Source organism: Mauremys mutica, chromosome 6 (assembly GCF_020497125.1).
Source record: "Mauremys mutica isolate MM-2020 ecotype Southern chromosome 6, ASM2049712v1, whole genome shotgun sequence".
NCBI lineage: Eukaryota > Metazoa > Chordata > Testudines > Geoemydidae > Mauremys > Mauremys mutica.
Genome location: NC_059077.1, coordinates 17,201,217 through 17,224,511, shown reverse-complemented (window position 1 = coordinate 17,224,511; position 23,295 = coordinate 17,201,217). Strand labels below are relative to the sequence as shown.

General features: G+C 41.8%; 1 protein-coding gene across 4 annotated transcripts in view; it reads right to left on the bottom strand.

Moving 5' to 3' along the window:
• DCC (DCC netrin 1 receptor) overlaps window positions 1-23,295 on the bottom strand; it is a 782,056-nt gene that overhangs the window by 279,407 nt on the left and 479,354 nt on the right. For all 4 annotated transcript variants that reach the window (XM_045020222.1, XM_045020224.1, XM_045020225.1 and 1 more), the window contains exon 8: window positions 5,493-5,649. In XM_045020222.1, the coding sequence (XP_044876157.1) occupies window positions 5,493-5,649 (157 nt within the window). The remainder of the gene's footprint in view (window positions 1-5,492; window positions 5,650-23,295) is intronic.

Below are 23,295 nucleotides of genomic sequence, written 5' to 3'. Positions count from 1 at the left end.
TATGAGATGGATGTCACCCAGTAGTTACAGTACAGCTAAAGATTGGCTCTGAAGATGTTTGATGGTATGGACATATACACATCCCTAGCATTACTGGTACTGTCAATCGTCAAGCAAAATTACTGTTATTCTCAAACTGGGAAGAGCTTCTTACTCTAGAGTTACAGTAATTTGCCTGACAATTTCTTTGCATGCCTGAGGTTAATGTCAGACCCACTATTTTTGTAAAGAGAAAAATAGCTCTTCTGTAAAAATGTATAAACAATAAATGACTCAGTAGCCCATGCAAGTGCTGAAAGGTAAACTATATTCATTTGGTTCAGCCTCACAGGCTGAAAGTTCAGAAGACCAGAGGCACTTCTCGCCATGGCTAAACTGTGAAATGTATTTTTTAAGAAAGTTTTTAATTACAATTGGCATCTTTAAGCTAAGTGCTAGAGGCTGCCATCTTGCTAAAAAGATTTTTTTTTTAAATATTGGAAGCAGGAAAACCCTCTGCAAGGGAATGTTAATAACTTCCATACCAGGGTTAGTGCTAGATTCTGACACCCTCACATTGCATAGTGCCTTACTCTGTGAGTAGTGCTACTGAAATTAAATGGAAGAAAATATTCCACCAGTGTAAGGGAATCAGAGGCTGCCCTTAATATACAGATATAGATGTGGATATAGCTTGCAATCTTAAAAAAACAACAATGGTTCTATATAAATGTTTCATATTTAAATACTGAAGTATTCTTTTGACTGTTAAGCTGTTATTGGTCATTGTTGAAAACAGGATACTGGGCTAGACAGACCACTGGTCTGATTCAGTATGGCAAGTCTTAGACTAGCATTATAGCAGATGAGAAATAACGGTAATAATGCTTTGCATTGTGACAGTAACGCCCCACTTAACGTCCTCTCGCTTAATGTTGTTTCGATCTTACGTACCTGCTCAATTACAGAACATGCTCCATTTAAAGTTGTGCAATGCTTCGCTATAATGTTGTCTGGCTGCCTGCTTTGTCCTATCAGCTCCCAAGTGCCCCTCCCTCCCCCCCCAGTGCCTCCCACCTGCCGGCAGACCCCGCAGATCAACGCCTTCCTCCTCCTCCCCCCGCCTCCTGCCCGTGGCAATCAGCTGGCTTGCAGTGTTCAGGAGGGAGGGGAGAGGAGTGAGGACTCAGTTCCCCCTCCCGCCTGCCTCCCGAATGCCCCAAGCCAGCTGATTGCTGTGGGCTGGAGACAGAGGAGGGAGGGTGGAGTCTGCGCGTGGAGTCCTCACTCCTCTCCCCTCCCTCCTGCCCCCTGAATGTTGCAAGCCAGCTGATTGCCACAGGCAGGAGGCGGGTGAGGGAGAGGGGAGGAGCGAGGACGCAGCATGCAGAGTAAAGGCAGGGGGAAGAAGACGTGGGTTAAGGGTGGGGGCTTGGGGCAAGGGGTGGAGTGGGCAGGCCAAGGGTTGAGCCCCCCGCCCCTGGTGCTTGCAGAGTAGGGGAAGCTGCCGCTGCTGCTGCGCAGCGTGTTTCTCCTAGCCTAAAGCACCTTCAGCGTCCTTGCCGGCCTCATTGTCTCCAGTGCCAGTGGGCTGTGCCTGTGTGGGGTAAGGCGGGCGCACCTCCCAACTATAGTAGTGTACTGTATGGCAAAAAAAATTCCCTGGAACCTAACCCCCCCATTTACATTCATTCTTATGGGGAAATTGGATTTGCTTAACATCATTTCACTTAAAGTCACATTTTTTCAGGAACAAAACTACAACGTTAAGTGAGGAGTTACCGTACCATCCCTTCCATCATCGAATCCCAAAGCATTTTACAACATCAGTTCTGAAAGTTCCCATGTGCAGTATTCTTATCCCTAGTTTATAGTTGAGGAAATTGAAGCACAGATGTTAACATCCATATTTTCAAGAATGTCCATTTATTTGGCAGCAGCAATTGTTTGGTGCCCAAACTGAGATAGCTAATGGATAAGGCTATGATTTAGTCATGGGTATTTTTAGTAAAAGTCATGGAGAGGTCATGGGCAACAAACAAAAATTCATGGCCGTGACCTATCTCATGATTTATACTATAAATACCCCTGACTAAATCAGGGGAGCTGGGTGTGAGGGCACTGCTGCGGGGAGGTGTCTGGGGGGGCGTTGCTGTGGGGAGCAGTGGCTGCTCTGCCCACCCCAGGGACCACTGCATGCTGCAGGGCTGCCAAAGTGACTGGCTGCAGAGCTGCTCCAGTAGCAGATGGTGTGGCAGGCCCCGTGGCCACCTGAGCAGCTAACCCTGGGGCCAGCTTCTTGGGCGGTCCTGGGGTCAGCCACACTGGCCACTGCACAAGTCACGGAGGTCGCAGAAAGTCACAGATTCTGTGACTTCCGCGACCTCCGTGATAGACAAGGAGCCCTACTAATGGATTGATCATTTAACATGCTGAGCATGCACTGATCTAAGTGAGATTTTAAGGCCAGTCAGTTCCTCACACAGTGGTTAACATGATCTAGCTATTGTAGTTACTTGTATATCCCCTATCACTGTAGTATCTGAGAATATCAGAATATTTAATATATAGGGCTGTAAATTAATCTTCTTTAATGCAAGCAATTAATGCAAAACAAATTAACTAGACTTAAAAAAACAGTCGCAATCAATCACAGTTTTAATTGTACTGTTAAACAATAATAGAATACCAATTTAAATTTATTATACATTGTTTTGTTTTTGAGTGCAGTTATGTAAAACTATGTAAAACTTTAGAGCCTACAAGTCCACTCAGTCCTACTTCTTGTTCAGCCAATTGCTAAGACAAACAAGTTTGGTTACATTTAGGGGAGATAATGCTGCCGCTTCTTATTTACCATGTCACCTGAAAGTGAGAACAGGTGCTTGCATGACACTGTTGTAGCCAGCATTGCAAGGTATTTACATGCCAGATATGCTAAACATTTGTATACACATTCATGCTTTCAGTTGTAGGCTCTAAAGGCTCTACTAATAATAATTCTGAATTTGTAAGTTGCACTTTCACAATAAAGAGATTGCACCACAGTACTTGTATGCGTGAAGTGAAAAATACTATTTCTTTGATCTTTTTTACAGTGCAAATATTTGTAATAAAAAATAATAATATAAAGTGAGCACTTCACAATTTGTATTCTGTATTGTAATTGAAATCAATATATTTGAAAATGTAGAAAAACATCCAAAATATGGTTAATTTAAATTGGTATTCTGTTCTTAACACTGTAATTAAAACTGATTAAACCACAATTTTTTAAAATTGTGCAATTAAGTGTGATTGTATTTTTAATTGTTTGGCAGCCCTATTAATATATTATCTTCACTACACAAGGTCACAGAGAAGTCTGTGGCAGACCCATGAATAAAGCCCAACAACCCTGGCTCCTAGGGATGTGCTTTCAACAGAAGCCCATCATTCCTCTTCAACTTTATAGACACTCCACCGGGCTCCCACAAATGACATCATGTTTCAGGAAGATGGCTGCCTCCAGCACTAGCCGCCAAAATGCCAACTTAATTAAAGAGCTTTCTTGAAAAAACTACATTTTCACACTTTAATCATAAAAATATGTGCTGTGGGCATCGCGTACTTGCAGGGTGTTCTGCTGAGCAAAATGGGATCAGTTTTCCATTAAAGAGAATGGTTTGGCTCTTGCTATAAGAATTTCTGTCGTAACTGTAGGTTTCTGTTTGTTCTGTGTAGTGCATAGCACTGTTTTTCTTAAAAATCCCGACATATTATTATAGCATCATCAAATAAAACACATAGTGCCTAACCCTGCAGTTTTTTGCACATGCTAATCGCCAAAAGGGGAGTTTCTCCTTTAGTAAGACTGTATTACAGTAATTATTATTGATTAGTAGTATTTCTGTAGCACCTATGAGCCGCAGTCATGGATCAGGACCGCATTGCGCTACACAGGGGTAGGCAACCTATGGCACGCGTGCCAAAGGCGGCACACGAGCTGATTTTCAGTGGCACTCACACTGCCCGGGTCCTGGCCACCGGTCTGGGGGGCTCTGCATTTTAATTTAATTTTAAATGAAGCTTCTTAAACATTTTAAAAACCTTATTTACTTTACATACAACAATAGTTTAGTTATATATTATAGACTTATAGAAAGAGACCTCCTAAAAAGGTTAAAATGTATTACTGGCATGTGAAACCTTAAATCAGAGTGAATAAAGGAAGACTCGGCACACCACTTCTGAAAGGTTGCTGACCCCTGTGCTACACACCGCACAAACACAGCACACACAGTCCCTGCTCCAAGGGACTTACAATATAAGTATAAGACAAGAGACAACAGATGGATACAGACAGGAGATACAAATAAACAATGAGAGAATGGGACTGGGTCCTCCACAGCTAAGCACATACTTCACTGTGGATACGGCATAGTTCCCAAAACAACAAGGCTAAACCTAAAAATTTCTCTTTGCAGATGCTACTCTACCTCATAAAATGAGATCAAAATGTGGGAAAAGGTTTTTGGGGAAAATGACTATACAAAATGATCCCGGGGTTCCAAGTTCATTAGTTCTCAATGATTTCATTGCAAATCCATTTACTTCTCAAATCAATATAGGTTTCATTCTAATTCACCCTCAGAATCTGTGTTCCTTCTGGCTCCTACAAGAGTACCATTAACCATCACATAGTTGAGGTGTATTACAAGTGCAGTTAAGGTGAAAGTGACATTTAATAAACTCGATCTGGATTACTGACAATGATGTGAAGAAAAGGAAAAATCCAACTTAACTCTCAGATCCCAGGCTGATTTTGCCCATTAGAAAAACAAAGCTAAACTAAAAACATCTTTTTCACATGTATCCTGAGCACATTAGACAGGGAATCATGTGAGCAATAAACAAGACCCCCCACAACATCTTTATTATAGAATAACTTTTCAATGTCCAACTATAAATACTTATGAAACTGAGGCATAGCATAGTGCAATCTCCAAAACATAACTCTGCTATTAACACCTCAGTTCTCACCTGTAATACCTGTACCACTCTTACACACCATTGCTGAATTAGACATTGGCTTTGTGCTGGAGCTATCCTCCTTGATCAATTAAGAAAAGCTCACCAAATTTACTTTCACTTGTGATTTTAACAGAATTTGAACCTGTATCTCCAGAGGGGAATGAAAAGAAAATGTGCTAATCTACTAGCCATATATTAGACAAGTAATTAGGATGATAAAGTTGTTACAAGTAAATTGGGATTGCATAAGCTACAGTCAATATACTACCATTCTAGCCACAAAGGTGCTCTGATATCAAGGTATTAAGCATGATATATGAATTTAGATAAATTACAGTAGACAATCTCTGTCTTCATCCTGGCTATTATTGTGAAGTATTGTATCCAAAAACATAAGAATAGTTTGTGAGACACTATTAAAAACCTGGTGCAGCGTTAGGACCATGAACACCTGATAACAGTAGTGGGCTGCTTACGTTGTCTTAGTGATTGGCACCTACCTGTTGATGCTTTCCCTGGAGAAGTAGACAGTGTATGCCAGGATATTCCCTTTAGTTTCTGCAGGTGGGCGCCAGCTGAGACGGACAAATCGACTGGAGACCAAAACAGGGACCACATCTCGGGGAGCAGAGGGGAGGACACTGGAACTTGGGATAGCTGAAGGGGAAGGAGAGGAATCAGTCAGAGAGGTTGGTGGAACAAGGGTTTCAGGACTGGTGGGAAGTACTGTAGTTGGCACAACTGATGTGTTAGAAAACAAAGGGCCAAGGTGAAATGGAAGTGTGTGAATAAAATGAATGGGAGGGAAAAAAAAGAGAAAACTGACAGTAAAACCACACTTTAAAATACAACATTCTGCGCAAACAACAATCCACAAAGTTCAACAGCAACAAACATACATTAGATGGGTTACTGTCCTGCTAATATTCAGAGCTTCTCTCTTACGTGTATGATCACAAACTCTAAAAATTGCATTGCGCACTCACAGATCTTTAGTTATCTGACAAACAAATAATTTTTAGCAACTCTTAAAAATCTATTTTGTACAAGAACCACGCTTATTGGACTGGGAAAGGCAGAAACTGATAGCTCAGTGGTTTGAGCATTGGCCTGCTAAACCTAGGGTTGTGAGCTCAATCTTTGAGGGAGTGATTTGGGGATTGAGTTGGGGATTGGCCCTGCTTTGAGCAGGGGGTTGGACTAGATGACCTCCTGAGGTCCCTTCCAACCCTAATATTCTATGATTCTAACTCTTCTACAAATTACTTAATGGATGATTGCTCCCAAGTTCAATATGATAAAAAGCAGAACGGAATAATTTTAATTTTGGTGCATTTGGTTTTGAGTTAAAAAAAAAAGTCAAAACACACCAGGTATATAAACAGTAAAACGACTAAATGGCTAACTCAAGGTTCAGGTTGTGAAATTTACAAAAGTATTTGTGTGTGTTGAACACTAAATGTTTGTCTTATAGGTTGCAGTTCCAGTTACATACTGTCTTAGCATGTGAACTCCATAACCAGCATCCACAATCATCTTTCTTCCTTTGTGACCTAATGTGAAGTCCAATGCTTAATCTCACAGGCCCGTTGCTGTTACCACAATCACAACTTCCTTGTCTGTTGTCATGGAGAAACACAGCCATTCATAGAATACCAGCATATTGTTATAACTTTTTGAATGGTCCACTTATCTGGTCAAGTGCCCAAAAGGAGAGATTGTTTATGGAGGATGCAAGCTTACTGGGGAAGTCCCCCTGGTGAGTAATGCTAGGGGTGGAGTTTTCTTCTGGGTGTTTATTATTGGTTTTGGTTTTGTTGTGTTGTTGTTTTAAATAATATCAAATGCCCACAGAGTAGCAGATAGGCACCTTTGATAAGTTTGATAAACTTCAATAAGAAAAAAAAATAAACTGGTTCATCATAGTATTGTACAAAATAAGTAGAATAGAAGCCTGACATAAGCCACTTAAAAAATAAAATGCATCATTTAAAAACAGAAATTTGCCACTGATAGTGCACCTAAAGAAATTACTTTTTTTCATAACTATTCAGCTTTATCGGCCATGAAGCAATAATCTCTATGGTTGTCTGCAACCTCTTTTTAGTTTTTGGTGTGTGCTATGAACAGTGTTATAAACATTAACTTACACTGTGCTCATTAACAGTTCATGAACTGTGTTATCTAAATGGCATATAAAGGACGGCTTGATGTGTTCATCAAAATGCAAAAAAAAAGTAATTTGCATTGAATATTAGATCAACTAATGAACTTATTTTCATGTTCTTGTCCTCAAATTCTAGAACCCTGCTGTTAACGAGATGTGCAAAATATGGCCACATCTTTTGACTATTTTCATGAGCAGAAATACTCCTTTTTATTAAATACAATACTCAGTATGGTGGTGTCCATTAAAAAGTAGTAATGCTTGAAGGATAATTGTCCTCAGTGGAAGAATTGTGAAGCCCACTGAATTTCTCTGTGATATTCCTTATGCACCTATCTGGTGGAAAAGAAAGGCCATAGTCTTGACAGCTCTTGTCACCTGGGGCATATTTATGATCAACTATTATTATTTTATTTGTTTTGTGTAGTTATATTTCCTGGAAGTCCCAGTCCTGTACAGGGCTGATTTGTGCTAGGAGCTGTATAAATGCAGAACAAAAAGTGAAATTTTCCACTCACTTCTTCCAGCGGTGAAACTCCATTTGTTGCAATGGAACAACAACTGATTTGCAATACTAAGAGAGATTCTGACTTTTGGTCTAATTTGTATATCAACACCAATGCCACATGCCTTAATCAGGCCTATTAATGAATGCTAGACTGCATAAGGGCATTATGGAAGCACCAAGAATCTTTGCAAAGTTTTTAGTTGACTGATACGATAGAAATGTTATTAAGTTGACAGATTTTTGTAAGATCAACCCCAACTTTATGCAGGGTAATGAAAGGGCTGAGGGGAAAAGTATCAAGGTTGGGAGCTGGAGGGTCTACCCGCTTCTTATTGCTTTCAGTAAATACTGTAGTACTTGAAATATAGATTTTCTGCTAACTCCAGTAAAAACTATTTCACTTTTATAGTTGTTAGCAGTGAACAGCACATACGCATTTATGCTTACAATACAGAAATAACCTGTTACCTTGCCATTTATCTCAATAAGTAACATCCTAAAATCCTTGAAAGTTTCATATGAATATCCTGGATCAATTCACTTGCATCTGACCAGGGATGAATTTGTCCCATTTGTTCCCACTCTGTAAACAGTGGATATTTCTCTACTGTCTTGGCACCTTGAATAATCATTTACTCCTATGTAAAGTGAGCGTAAAACACTACAGTTCTGAGTCACTTTGCACAGGCATAAATGCCTACACAAGATTCAGTGGAGATCATGGCAACAGATGCACATAGGGCCACATTGTCAAGAGAGCTCAATTCCCATTTAGACACCTAAATAAACATCTAGATTATTAATCTGGCTGAGCTCTTTTGAAACTCTTTTGAAACTTTGAGCTTCTCTGAAAATTCTGGTTGTAGGATCCATCCCTGCAGGACAAAAGTCCTATAGGAAATGAGAGGTGTGTCAGAGTTAGGTGCACAACGCAGCTTTTACACAGGACGTTCTTATGAATAGGGCACAGGCAGCACCAGCTGTACATCACCAAACTATTTTATAGAAATGAAGGGCAACATTTTCTCTGATCTACCCTATGCATTTGATTGTGCCGCACCTTTAAGTGAGGAAGATGTTGTCCGGCTGGCTGAGGGAAAGCGAAGAGTGCTCTATGGGTGTGGAGGGGAGAGCAAGGTCAGAAGGTGCTGCAAAAAGGGGGGAATGGATCAGCATGGCCACACTGACTCATCCCCTGGGACTGGCAGGGTTGAAAGGGGGAAAGCAGGGACAGAGATGTGCGGGGGTGGATTCAAACACTGTGAAGCGCAGATGGAGCGGGATTGTGGGAGTCAGTGGTGAGCCAGAGGTAGGATTCTCACAAGAATGGCAGAGGCCTGGCCCCACAATGAGTTCTGGTGGGGCCCGGGATGGTGTGTTTGATTATCAAAGGCAGCCTCCTAGGCTGATGGCAGGTACGGGGGATCTCCAGGGAAAGCAAACACCCACACAGGTGAGCTGGCTATGTTTTCTGATGAGACAGCCAGCAAGTGGTCAGGCTTTTGCCTCTGAGGTTATTTCTACAGCATTACAGGCCTCCAAAGTATATGGGGTCACCCTGTTTTACTCAGCGGATCGCAGGAGATAAGGGCGACACTGATGGCAGGAGTGCATTTGATCAACAGCAGATGGAGGTTGCTGATTGCAAGGGTGATTTGGATCTGCATTGGGTGGAGGCTGAGGGGACATGTGGTACAGGTTGGCCCCTGCCACACAATGTGGCAATAAGTATCGATGGTGGGGTGCCTTGGTGAGATGCAGGGTCCGTCATTATTTGTTCCTCTGAGGCTTTGTATCTGGGAGATGGGGATGGACCTAGTAGGGTATTAAATGGGCTTAGTTTGAAGGTTTCTGGTGGGGTAGTTGCATACCAATGACCCCAGGAAGGATTCACATCACAGTTAACATGCTCAGGGATCTTGTGCAGATCCTTGGCACCATGTATTGTAGTGGACCGGAGGCAGCGTTGTTCAGAATAGCATTTTTTTTGGTGCTTTCAGGATCAGTGAGCTCGTACCTGGGTCCTGTAGGGCATGGGAAGGGCATTGAAACTTTTTGATGTACACTGGCAGTGGCAAGCAGTGCTACTAAACTTGCGAAAATTGAGGATGGATCAAGGAGGCCAGGGTGAATCTGTTATCCTATGGGAGGGTGGTGATCCTGGGGTCTGCCCCATGGAAGCTTTGAGGGCCCACATGGCAATATGACTGGGGAAGGGGATGGGCCCTTCTTTATGCACGGTGGCAGGAGTCCCCTCACAAAATATCCATTTATTATGGTGTTGAGACAGGGACTGATGAGGTTGGGGCTGCCAGCCCAGGAATTTGGTTCCTGTTCATTCCGAACCATGGCAGCAACAGCAGCCGAACAACTGGGTATGAAGGCAGAGGCAATTCAGGCAATGTGGTATTGGCATTCAGAAGCATACAGAATGTATGCAAGACCCCTAGTGGGAAATCAGCATTAATTTGTTGTAATCTCATTCCAGATGTTGGAAGACCGGCCATGCAGATGGTGGTGTGGATCCACAGGTACAGTCTTGTCTTTTTTGGGAGCATAGGCAGGGGTCCAGGTCGCCTGAGGGTTCGCAGCTGGGGTTCAGCAGAGAAACTTTCCTGAGTTGGCATGGAAAGAGGGCCATGTTAGGGGACCAGTCAACACCACTGCTGAATACTATGGGGACTAGTCAGCAGTCCCCAGATATAATTGTGGTGCATCTTGGGAAAAAAAAATTGGGAATGTGTGAAGGGGTGGAATTAATGCTCAGAGTGAAGAGTGACTTGAAGCTAATTCTTGAACTTTTCCCAGGAGTTAAAATGGTGTGGTCATACATGCTTTAACGCAGGGTCTGGTGGGGAGCTCTGAGGCCACCCCCAGGTAGACGAGATATGTGAACATGGAGGTGGCCAAATCCTTGGGGCCATAGGAGGGACAGAAATTTCACATCCTGGCACAGCATACAGGGTACCAGTTATTTCGGGAGGATGAGGTTCACCTGTCAGACTTGGGTGGAGACATATTTTTGTCAGATATAAAATAGGGCATTAGGAACCCGATTGTGTTCAGGGAAGAGGCAGCCAGGCTAATTGCTGGCACCTCTTTGTGGCGGATGTTCAGTGGAGGCACTCCATAGGGAAGGTATATAGTGACCAGATAATAGGCTTAGTAAGGACTTAAAAAGGAGGTGTATGGAATGGAATGATGGGTTGTTGGAGCTCCTATAAATGGTACGGCAGGAAGCCAACCACCCTTTCTTATAGTCCACCTTACCCCTTCTACAAAGGGGAATGGATTGTAAGGTTCCAGCAATGGATTAACTGGGGGATCTGGATGGAAAAAAGGGGGGGGCTAGCAGTAGCCCCCCAGGTAGTTATTGAATGGACAGAGGGTTACCTTCACTGTACACTTTTATCTGCCTGGTAGTCCCAGACATCTAATAGTAAAGTTGTGGCCTGATTAAAACCATATCAAGTGTCTCCTGTCCTTCTTTTGGTATAGCCAGACAATGTGATTGGCACTAGAATCTCTATTGCATTTTCTGCACTCATCCTGTCCTATTCAAGAGGGGCTCTATATGCAAAACTAGAATACATACATACTTGTAATATTAAGTAATAGGGATATGCAACATGGCTCATAGAGGAAGCTCTGATACCCAAATGACCCTTGTAATTGTAGTTTTAACCCCGTCAAATCTAGGACAGCCAGAATTGAATGTAGAATTGTTGCTTTCTTACAAACCCCCCCCAAAAACAAACAAAAAAAACCCCAGATGAAAATATACACAGGGAGAGGTATTACTCATTTGATCATAACAGCAGCATCTCTCCTCCTTTGAAATAGTGTTATTAAATTCTAATGTTGACATGTTGCATACAGTAAGAAATGTGAAATGAATGCAAGGGGGTGTACAATTCTTCCAAGAAGGTACATTCATAAAAGTATTATCTGTGCAATGGGGAGGCATGGGGAGATGACACAGGTTAATTCATTAGCCTTTCACTGAGAGACCTGTATGCAAATCCTAGTAAAATGTTAAGTCAAAATAAGTCTGGTGATCTCATGCAAGGCCCTAGCAACATTTGTCCATATCATCACCACACAGCTTGGCACAGATCAGCATGATTAGCAGATAAAGATATAGAAGATTTTTAAAAAATCATGGAAAATTGCAAAAAATCATTTTAATTTTCCTCTGGGTTCGCATTATTTATTTTAAAAAATGAAAAGCAATTTTTTTGGTTTTTTCCCTCCCTTGAAGCTCATTTTCCTGTACCCAAAGCATGCATGGAGCTGATCCTGTGTACCTGGGGGGAATGAGATCTTTACTTGAGGACTCCCTTCTTGGATAAGCCGAATCTTTTCCTAGAACCCTGACCCACAGGCTAATGAGAAAGCACTATATAAGATGTTCATTTAACACATCTTGCTCTGTGTTTTCAAAATTAAAAATAAATTATTTGCAAACTCTCCCCAAGGACAAAGCTCCTTCCATCCTAAACCATCATGGCACACAGTCAAAAGCCAGATGTTATGTACAGTTGAGTTTTACTGAATATAAACTTAATTCCCTCCAATCACATAATGTATATGCCCACTGCCACGCATGGCTATCAGTTTTTCTTACATGAGTAATTCTCTTGACTTCAATGGGACTGCTCACATGAGTAAACTTAAACATGCACATACATGTTTGCAGGATCAAATTATTAATTATTATATATATTTTATATATAATATATAGATTGAATAAAAATCTATGTCCCATCCACGGCTCCAACTGCATGCAAACCAACAATAACAACTTTTACAAAACAAAGAATTCCCTTCATCCCAACAGCCTATCAACTGTTATAAATACAATGTTGCTAACTTCCATGAGTACATCCAGAGTCTCACGTTTTTTTCCCTTAAAGCCCCATCTGCCATAATCATACTAATGCATGAGAATTTCATTTGTTTTCTTTTAAAGTATGTTTCTGGCCCTAAAACCTCAGGATTGTAGAGGATAGCTTGAAAATAAGAAACAAGTGCACCCTACGGCTGAAAATCCTAAAGGCAAATAAAAATGATCCAATATTTAATATCTTTTAAAAATATAGCTTGTATTTTAGGCCACTCTCATGAGTTTGGGGGACTGCACTCATGGTTTTTGAATGTTTGGGGCTGACAATACTGTAGATAGCACCCCCTAGAAGACACTCTTCCTAAACTATTCCTTTCTCAAAAGTCTAGTAGAAATACTGTATATAAGCTTTACTGACTGCCTAGAAAATCAGCAGACTCGGGCTCTGTCGAACCAAAGTTCAGTGACAAAACAAGTTGTGAAGCTGAGATTCATTTGTGTAAATGCCCTCCTCAGTCCCTATTAGGCTAAACCAATGCTGTGCCACAGCTGATCTCAGCTGCCATGGAGTCCCACGAGGTGAAAGGCCAATGGTCAAATAAGGCACTTACACCGCTGTCCATTAAAACCAGCAAGTTCATTTGCACCAGAACAAAACCAGCAGCCAGTGAGTAAAGACCTCAAGAGGTCTTCCAGTACCCTGCACTCAAGGCAGGACTAAGTATTATCTAGACCATCCCTGACAAGTGTTTGTCTAAACTGCTCTTAAAAATCTCCAATGATGGAGATTCCACAACCTCCCTAGGCAATTTATTCCAGTGCTTAACCACCATGACAGGAAGTTTTTCCTAATGTCCAACTTAAACTGCCCTTGCTACAATTTAAGCCCATTGCTTCTGGTTCTATCCTCGGAGGTTAAAGAGAACACTTTTTCTCCCTCCTGCTTATAACAATCTTTTATGTACTTGAAAACTGTGACTGTCCTCTGTCAGTCTTCTCTTCTCCAGACTAAACAAACACAGTTTTTTCAATTTTCCCTCATAGGTCATGTTTTCTAGACCTTTAATCATTTTTGTTGCTCTTCTCTGGACTTTCTCCAATTTGTTCACATCATTCCTGAAATGCGGTTGCCTAGATTTGGTCACAATACTCCAACTGAGGTAGAATGATGTTTGCTTGTTTTGCAACAGTGTTACATTGTTGACTTATATTTAGCTTGTGATCCACTATGACCCCCAGATTCCTTTCCACAGTACTCCTTCCTAGGCAGTCATTTCCCATTTGGTATGTGTACAAGTGATTATTCCCTCCTTAGTGGAGTACTTTGCATTTGTCCTTATTGAATTTCATCCTATTTACTTCAGAGAATTTCTCCAGTTTGTCCAGATCATTTTGAATTTTAATCCTATCCTCCAAAGCACTAGCAACCCCTCCCAGCTTGGCATCATCTGCAAACTTTATAAATTTACTTACTATACCATTATCTAAATCACTGATGAAGATATTGAACAGAACTGGACCTAGAACTGATCCCTGTGGTACCCCACTCAATATGCCTTTCCAACTTGCAGATTGGCGGAAGCCCTGGGGTTTTTTCGCCTTCTTCTGCAGCATGGAGCACGGGTCACTTGCTGGAAGATTCTCTGCATCTTGAAGTCTTTAAACCATGATTTGATTACTTCAATGGCTCAGACACAGGTTTGATATAGGAGTGGGTGGGTGAGATTCTGTGGCCTGCATTGTGCAGGAGGTCAGACTAGATGATAATAATGATCCCTTCTGACCTTAAAGTCTATGAGTCTATGTGAACCACTGATAACTACTCTCTGGGAACAATTTTCTAACCAATTATGCACCCACCTTATGGTAGCTCCATCTAGGTTGTATTTCCCTAGTTTGTTTATGAGAACATCATGCGAGACAGTATCAAAAGCTTTACTAAAGTCAAGATAGATCACGTCTACTGCTTCCCCCATCCTCGAGGCTTGTTACCCTATCAAAGAAAGCTATTCGGTTGGTTTGACATGATTTGTTCTTGACAAATCCATGCTGTTACTTATCACCTTATTATCTTCTAGGTGTCTGCAAACTGATTGCTTAATTATTTGCCCCATTATCTTTCTGGGTACTGAAGTTAAATTGACTGGTCTGCAATTCCCTGGGTTGTCCTTATGCCCCATTTTATAGATTGGCACTATATTTGCCCTTTTCCAGTCCTCTGGACTCTCACTTGTCTTCCATGAACACAGAGCAACATGCTCTCTGTGGGAAGCAGCAGTGAGCAAGAAAGCAACCAACTATATTCTGCACGAGCTGAAATTTTCCAAATGGACTTCAGGTGTAGCCCCATGAAGAGAATATTGGGATTTGCGAACTACAGTGAGGTCCTGATCCAGATGGATGAGTTGCATCCATCTAGCCAAACTGTAATTGCTGCGAGCAGTGAAAGTGCTGTAGGAACAACAAATAAAATAAACCACCTGTCCACATTTCCACAGATTTAAAGCACAGACATATCACCTCCCTCCTTCAGACAGCTCCACTAGTTTCACACTCATTTCAGGATGCAATTAAAAATAATCCTCCGTGTTTAAACCTATCCAATGGACAGTCAGCTGTAGCTCCTGGATTTCACTTTTCTACTGTACAAGCACCAATCCATTTCCACAATCTCCCTATGTAAGAGCCACCTTCTTTGTCTTGCCATGTGGAACAGCCTTTTCTGTCTCTCTGTCTCTTCTGCATTTCATTAACGATCTGGAGGATGGTGTGGACTGCACCCTTAGCAAGTTTGCAGATGACACTAAACTGGGAGGAGTGGTTGATACGCTGGAGGGTAGGGCTAGGATACAGAGGGACCTAGACAAATTAGAGGATTGGGCCAAAAGAAATATGATGAGGTTCAACAAGGACAAGTGCAGAGTCCTGCACTTAGGATGGAAGAATCCCATGCACTGCTACAGACTAGGGACCGAATGGCTGGGCAGCAGTTCTGCAGAAAAGGACCTAGGGGTTACAGTGGACGAAAAGCTGAATATGAGTCAAAAGTGTGCCCTTGTTGCCAAGAAGGCTAATGGCATTTTGGGTTGTATAAGTAGGAGCATTTCCAGCAGATCAAGGGATGTGATCATTCCCCTCTACTCAGCACTGGTGAGGCCTCATTTGGAGTACTGTGTCCAGTTTTGGGCCCCACACTACAAGAAGGATGTGGATAAATTGGAGAGAGTCCAGCGGAGGGCAACAAAAATGATTAGGGGGCTGGAGCACATGACTTATGAGGAGAGGCTGAGGGAACTGGGATTGTTTAGTCTGCAGAAGAGAAGAATGAGGGGGGATTTGATAGCTGCTTTCAACTACCTGAAAGGGGGTTCCAAAGAGGATGGATCTAGACTGTTCTCAGTGGTAGAAGATGACAGAACAAGGAGTAATGGTCTCAAGTTGCAGAGGGGGAGGTTTAGGTTGGATATTAGGAAAAACTTTTTCACTAGTAGGGTGGTGAAGAACTGGAATGGGTTACCTAGGGAGGTGGTGGAATCTCCTTCCTTAGAGGTTTTTAAGGTCAGACTTGACAAAGCCCTGGCTGGGATGACTTAGTTGGGTTTGGTCCTGCTTTGAGCAGGGGGTTGGACTGGATGACCTCCTGAGGTCCCTTCCAACCCTGAGATTCTATGATTCTATGATTCATGTATTTTCACCGTCTTCATTTCAAACATCTTCCCACTCCTTTGCCTATATCACTTACTTTGTCTCTCTGCTATTATGTATCATTTAATTCTGGAATGCAGTTTAAGATACAGGTTGTGGGAAACAAATTTATTCAGCACATGTCTATTTCTTCTCCATATAGCACTTTCTCTCCCAATTGTTTCTGCACTGCTCAAACTGAGAGTGGATGCAATATCTACCTTCTGATTAAAACTCCCATTTTGGAATGAAGTATGGTCAGTGGGCTAGCACATTAATTTGTTACCATGCCAACCTGGCTAATCTCATTTTTTTAATGTATTGGAGAGGGGAAATTGATAGTAAAGCTGTAAAGCATAAAAAGGGCTCATTGGCGAGAACGGCTCTTGTACTTAAAACCCATTAAGTAGGCAAATGAAAGGAATAACTACTAGCAATGATTAATTAAGGTAATAAAAACTCATTATGTAATCATAAATCGTGGACATGCATCAACCGCCATCTCATTTACTGTCACTTTAAATAGAAAAATATTAATTTCTGGAGTTTGTGAAATAATGATGTGTTAAATATTTAAAAAAATAACAACAACACTTCTGCTGTGAAAGAATGTTACTGTTCGAAAAAGTTACTGACCAGTGGCAGGAAATGGCATATAATTGCAGATGTTAAAATTACTTGTTAACGAAACACAAAAAGTTCGAAATACAACATACTCAAAGTTCACACAGAGATACATGAGGCAATCACTCATAATTAGGGACAATTACGCCTATTGCAATGTAGTGATGATTTTTCTAGATCAATGGCAACATTCTATATGCCTTTATTACTAATAAAATATATACACACACACACACAAAAACCTCTGTTCAAATGAAATATGAACAGTGGCCAGTAACAGTAAATCCACCCCCCCCCAAAAAATCATGGCCCATGTTTTCAGGCGTGACTAGCAGTTCTGGGTGTCACCTTAACACCATAATGGGGTCAGATTTTCCAAAACTGCTGAGCACTTAGCTTCTGAAAATCAGGCCATTTAGGGTATGTCTACATCGCAATTGGACACGCACAGCTGCCCCATGCCAGCTGACTCAGGCGTGTGGGGTTTCAGATAAGGGGCTGTTTAACTGTGGTGTAGGCATTTGGGTTTGGGACTGTCCCACCCTTCAGGGTCCTAGAGCCCAAGCTCCAGTCTGCACCCGAACATCTACACTACAATTAAACAGTGCAATTAAACAGCTCTACAGCTCTGACTTTTAAAATTTTTTGTTGCAAGTTATTCTGAATATCCACATTCGGGGCAGATCATCAGCTAATATAAATCAACATAGTTCTGTTGATATTTCAGTAATAATAATAGACACATATTTAATGACATTCATCCAAGGATCTCAAAGCTTTTTACAAATATAACGTGTCACCACACCCCTGTGTGGTGGCCCATCATCCTTGAAAAGATTTATTATATTATTTTTTCTGGTGGCTATAGAGAGAGTAACTTTTCTGAGGTCATACTATGTTTGAATGGAAGAGGATGACTTTCAGTGTTACCTAATTAGTAGTGGATTTGAATATTATCAGGGTGTAAATGGAGTGAAATGAAACCCATCCAAAATATTTGTTATAAATGTTTTAAATTTATAAATAGAACTGCTCCAGAATAAAGACATCTACAGCATGCTACCCTCACCCCTACAATATAGCGCAGTAGTGGCTGAAAAGTTTTGAAATTCAAAGTTTTTCAGCAACACAAACAACAATAAATCGATCACATAAAGGTTTATGAAAAAATCATCCTATTTTACAATCAACTCTATGGCTGATATTCTAAACACATCCAACATCCTGATGCAGAAATGTGATATTTCAGGCATGACATAAGAACATCAATCCATTCCTATTTCTGAGGCCTTCATGTTAAAAGGAAATGCTACCTAAGGGGAGTGTTAGCTCCAGGAACATTAAAACACATGATTACCACTTATTGCACAAGAATCACTATACATTCAGGAGACTTTTGTGTACGCTGTGTTTGGAGAAGTACCCAACATTTTCAAAAGTAGTTTGACTGAACATAAGTAAGGCCCAATTGTAATAGATATGGGTGAGGGGAAAAAAGCAAGTTGCAGGAAAAGCCATTAGGTATCTAGAAAGTGAGGCATCTTTCCATAAAAAAAAGTGTTAATATATATAATATCAGCTATCAGTTTTAACCTGCCCTTTCATAGTTTAGAACTTATGTATATTTCAAAGAATTGGTTGTGACTTAGTTTTACAGAATTCCTGTTTATTTTAAATATGAAATGTGTCTTTAAATCCCCAAACTCCAGGCAACTCAGAAAGTTAGAGGATAGCTTCAGTTCTACATCCATCTACATTATCATGCCTGACACAAAGAATTTATAGTCTAATTTGACTTTACAATTGCAATTGTATTAATATGACTTCATTATTTAACAATGCATGCTGTGATCCTAAGATGGAATGAGCTGTATTATTGTTCTCATGCACACAGATCACAAAGCACATTGAATATATCAGTAAGCCACTACTTATATGAGGCAGGTGAATTTCACACATCAGTTAAGAGATGTGTTCAGTGTTGCACAGTAAATCAACAAGAGTAAGAAATGAGAACCAATGATGACTCCCAGTTTTTGGTTAAGACATTAGACAACACAGTCTCACTTTTAGGCTACTGTAGATACATTTTAACCTGGATTCTAATGGCTAGAAAGAAAGCAGACAGGAAAATTCTAATGATTTAGGGTCTCATAAGTATATTAGATTAGCCCTGGAGGATCACTAGTTTTGATTAGCTGAAGTATTACTCTTCTCTGGATATAAAACTCCCATTTATTTTCAGTGGGATAAAAGGTAGCATTTGGCCCTTACATTTTAAAGGAGAAATGTTCATCCAGCCTATGAATTGTGCCCCATATTTTCAAAGGGCTAAGTGCATGCACATGTTTACACTTGCCTAATGTGAGTGCAAAAATGCAATATGCTGCTCCATTTAGGCTGAGTATATGCCACAGTGTAAGTAAATAGCAGCATATCCTTCTTTTAAAATGTTAGCCTGTGGCAATGATGCTAAAGTAAAGTAATGAATATAAGATTGGTTTTGATTGCCACACAAACTTCACCTACTTTTGCACTTGCACGGAAATGCATTATTTCTTGGGTCCATAACGATGTCCTTAGAACTAAGTGGTGCAGTGCTAATTTTTACTATGCCTCCTTTGTGACATTAGGGGACCTGTAATAAATACACTTCTACCCCAATATAATGCGACCCGATATAACATGAATTCGGATGTAACACAGTAAAGCAGCACTCCGAGGGGGTGGGGCTGCGCACTCCGGTGGATCAAAGCAAGTTCGATATAATGCGGTTTCACCTATAACGCGGTAAGATTTTTTGGCTCCTGAGGACAGCGTTATATCGGGGTGGAGGTGTAAATTATTTATAGGCCTGTGCTAATAATGCTTGAAGTTACTAGAAAATGGAAAGACTGAGGAATTCACGCAGCACCTTTCAGGATCAGACCCAAAGCTCTTAAAAAAAATAATAAAAAAATAAAAAGAGGAAAAGGAAGCGGTAAGAGATTTTTGATAGATCTACCTCTGTGCTATAATAACCAGACCAAAATTAAACCATTCATTGCTTTCTCTTTTCCTCCAGCTTCTTTTTCTTAAACACAAGAAACAGAGAAGCACATAAGACTAATAGTTTAATTGCTAAGTTTTGATAGAGTGGAGGAAGGAGGCTAGTTATCTGCTAAGCAGCTGTGCTCTAAAACTAGTAAACAGGGATACCTCTGCAGAGAGCAATCTGTGCATTTGCTCCCACCCTTTAGCACAGATCTTACTGGGATTACATGCAGAGAAATTCTGCTAGTGCTGGGAGGGTACCTATGAAGAGATACCAGATTTGCCCTCTCAGGGTTGTGGAGGCACTGCACCCTTTTGGCATGTTGCTGTGTATGACTCTGCAACGATGCTGAAAAGTCAGCTTCCAGGGAGCAATTGGAGTTAGGCTAAAAATAGGCCTATGCTGGGAGCATGGACTAGCAGTAGCCACTGTTCCAACCCAGAGACCTGAATAATGCATGCATAAAGACAGTACAATGTGCCCAGGGGTTTGCTGATCATGGTGAAGTTAAATTCCATCCCCACCAGTCCCCATTTGGTGACTTGCACAAAGCCAGGTTATTTTGGTTTCTCTTGGGGAGGACAGACTTCCACCCAATGATCGTTTCAGTGCTAGAGTATTAGTCATTCAGGCATCCATTGTTACTTTAGTTACAGCTTAGTAGTCAGCTCTGTTTAAGGAAGCTCATAGTCTCCTTAAATTAGTGTGAGTGTGAGGGCATGCTGAAGATCTGTGGTAAACAGGGACTTCAGTTTTGTCAGACTTCACAATTATGTCAGAGTCAGCAGTCAGTAGATGGGGGAATGAATTGCAAGGAAAATCATACTGTGACGTTGCACTCCATATGTTTTATGAAAATATGCTTTGAATGTGAATATAATGTAACAAATATGCTTTATGCAAAAGATCTCTTGTAAGTGTCAGAGGGGTAGCCGTGTTAGTCTGGATCTGTAAAAAGTAACAGAGTGCTGTGGCACCTTATAGACTAACAGAAGTATTGGAGCATAAGCTTTCGTGGGAGAATACCCACTTCGTCAGACACATGTGGTGGAAATTTCCAGAGGCAGGTATAAATATGCAGGCAAGAATCAGTCTAGAGATAACGAGGTTAGTTCAGTCAGGGAGGATGAGACCCTCTTCTAGCAGTTGAGGTGTGAATACCAAGGGAGGAGAAACTGCTTTTGTAGTTGGCTAGCCATTCACAGTCTTTGTTTAATCCTGAGCTGATGGTGTCAAAGTGCTCAGGATTAAACAAAGACTCCGGACTGATGCTCTGGCCTGCTGCATTCTCCCCAGCGCTGCCTTACTCTGCTCTTGCAGCCCCAGCTCACATGGAGGACAGGCCCTGGGCTTTCAACTCCCTCATTGACTCCTGGGGGAAATCTGTGTCACTGCACATGTGCAGAATTCATGTTCCCCACAGATTTCTTTGCTTCCCTGCAGAAAAATGACTTTCTGACAGGGAAGCTGCAAGAGCAGTCACACACCACTCCCTAACAGTGCAGGTACAATGTTTCAGGCACCCAGAGCAACTGGCAGAGAGGTAAAACACTGTGGAGTTGGGGACACCCCAGCCGATGGCTCCTACCCAGAGCCGGAATCAGTCCTGGCTGGGCTGGAGGCAGGAGAGGGCGGGACTTCCTCTTTCCCTGGAAGGAGTGGCTGGGGCTGTGTTAAACCCACCCCAGAAACCGCCCACAGGTGCAGGAAGCTCAGCATCCTCCCCTGCTTCCTGCCCCATCGCTCCTCAGCTGCGGGGGGAGAGGTCACTGTAGGGGAGCTGCTCCCCCATCTGCCCAACTCCCCATGCATCCTGACCTTCCATGCCCAGACATCCCTGCCAAGCTTCACCCCATGTACCCAGAATCCCCCTAGTCCTCCATACCTGAACCCCACCACACTGAACCTCAATTCCTGCATCTGAAACCCCACCTAGGCCCCCTGCCTCCAGACCCAAACCCCTGCACCCAGACCATCCCCCACTGAGCTCCCTGAGTCCCACCCCTGCATCTTCCTGAGCCCCCATATCCAGAACTCCATGCCACTGACTTCCAATTAGCTGCACCCAGACCCCCACCCCACCAAGCCCCACACCCCATCATCCAGATCCCTCTGCTGAGCCCCATTGCCCCTGGCCCTGGAATCTCTCCAATGAGCCTCTGTGCATTCAGATCTCCCACTCCTAGACCCCCCACTGAGCTGCCTGCATCCAGATTGTCCCATACAGAATCCTTTCACCCCACACCTGGATCACCCCACACTGGGCTCCTTCCCATTTAGATCCTGCCTGGTTGCGTCTGCCTGCCCACACCTGGTGTGTTTGGCGCAGAGGGGCAGGGCCCCAGGGTGTTTTGGGGGAAGGCCCAGGCCTTGTGCTGTGTCAGGGTTGGGTGCAGTCTCACCACTGTGTCCATGTCCTGGGGGAGCGGAGGTGGTGTTGCAGGGTGATCTCCCACCTTCGTGCAGTCAGTGGCCTGTGCTCCCCACTGCCATGCTGGAGCCTCTGCATTTACTTATTGACAAATAAAACTTGCAGATTTTTGCAGAATTTTAAAATATTGTGCATAGAATTTTTAATTTTTGGTGCAGAATGCCCTCAGGAATAACATATGTAATCAATGCAATGTTTCAGAGTAGCAGCCGTGTTAGTCTGTATCCGCAAAAAGAACAGGAGTACTTGTGGCACCTTAAAGCAATGTAATTTTGTCAAGGAAATACTAAGTATGCATATCTCTTTTACAACCATATGTGCACGAAAAAGATTTTTTCTATATTATTTAGAAAATCTAGCAATGCAATATAATATTACAAGACTCTGTAAATTTGAATTAACCCTGGGTGATCATGTTTATTTTGAAAAGCTAAATAAAATGTAGTTAGTGGATGATCAAATTAAGGAAGATATTACATGAATCACAGTTGCTAATTTTCTGCTATACAGGTGGAACAATACTGTGCACAATCACTGCAATCGTGATATGTATTATTTATTTAAATCTGCCATGAGACACAAGCAGAGGGCTGGGACAAGGATCTAAGCAGCAGCACTACAGCAGAGGGGTGGGGGAGAGAAAGCACTCTTATGGATAATATGATTTTCTTTGTTGTAATAAAGTTCCTTGTTCACCGTTAGAAGAAAGTGAGTTTTCTGTGATTCTTTACCATTTTCACCCAACCACAATTCTGTCCAAAACCTAGTCTGCTATTATTCTTTTTAGAAAGATGGCATCTATAGTTAATATTATCTACATTTGTTTATTTTCCTTAAATGCAATACTTTCTTACATGTTTTTATTTACACGTCCAAATCCTTTTTGGACACAGTTGTGAGGAGCTCCTGTTTGGGTCTTCAATTATCAGAACACTAAAGTGGTACAGTTGGGAATGTTAGAATCTTTATCATGTTTTGTTTGAGGTATTTATACATTATATTATATATT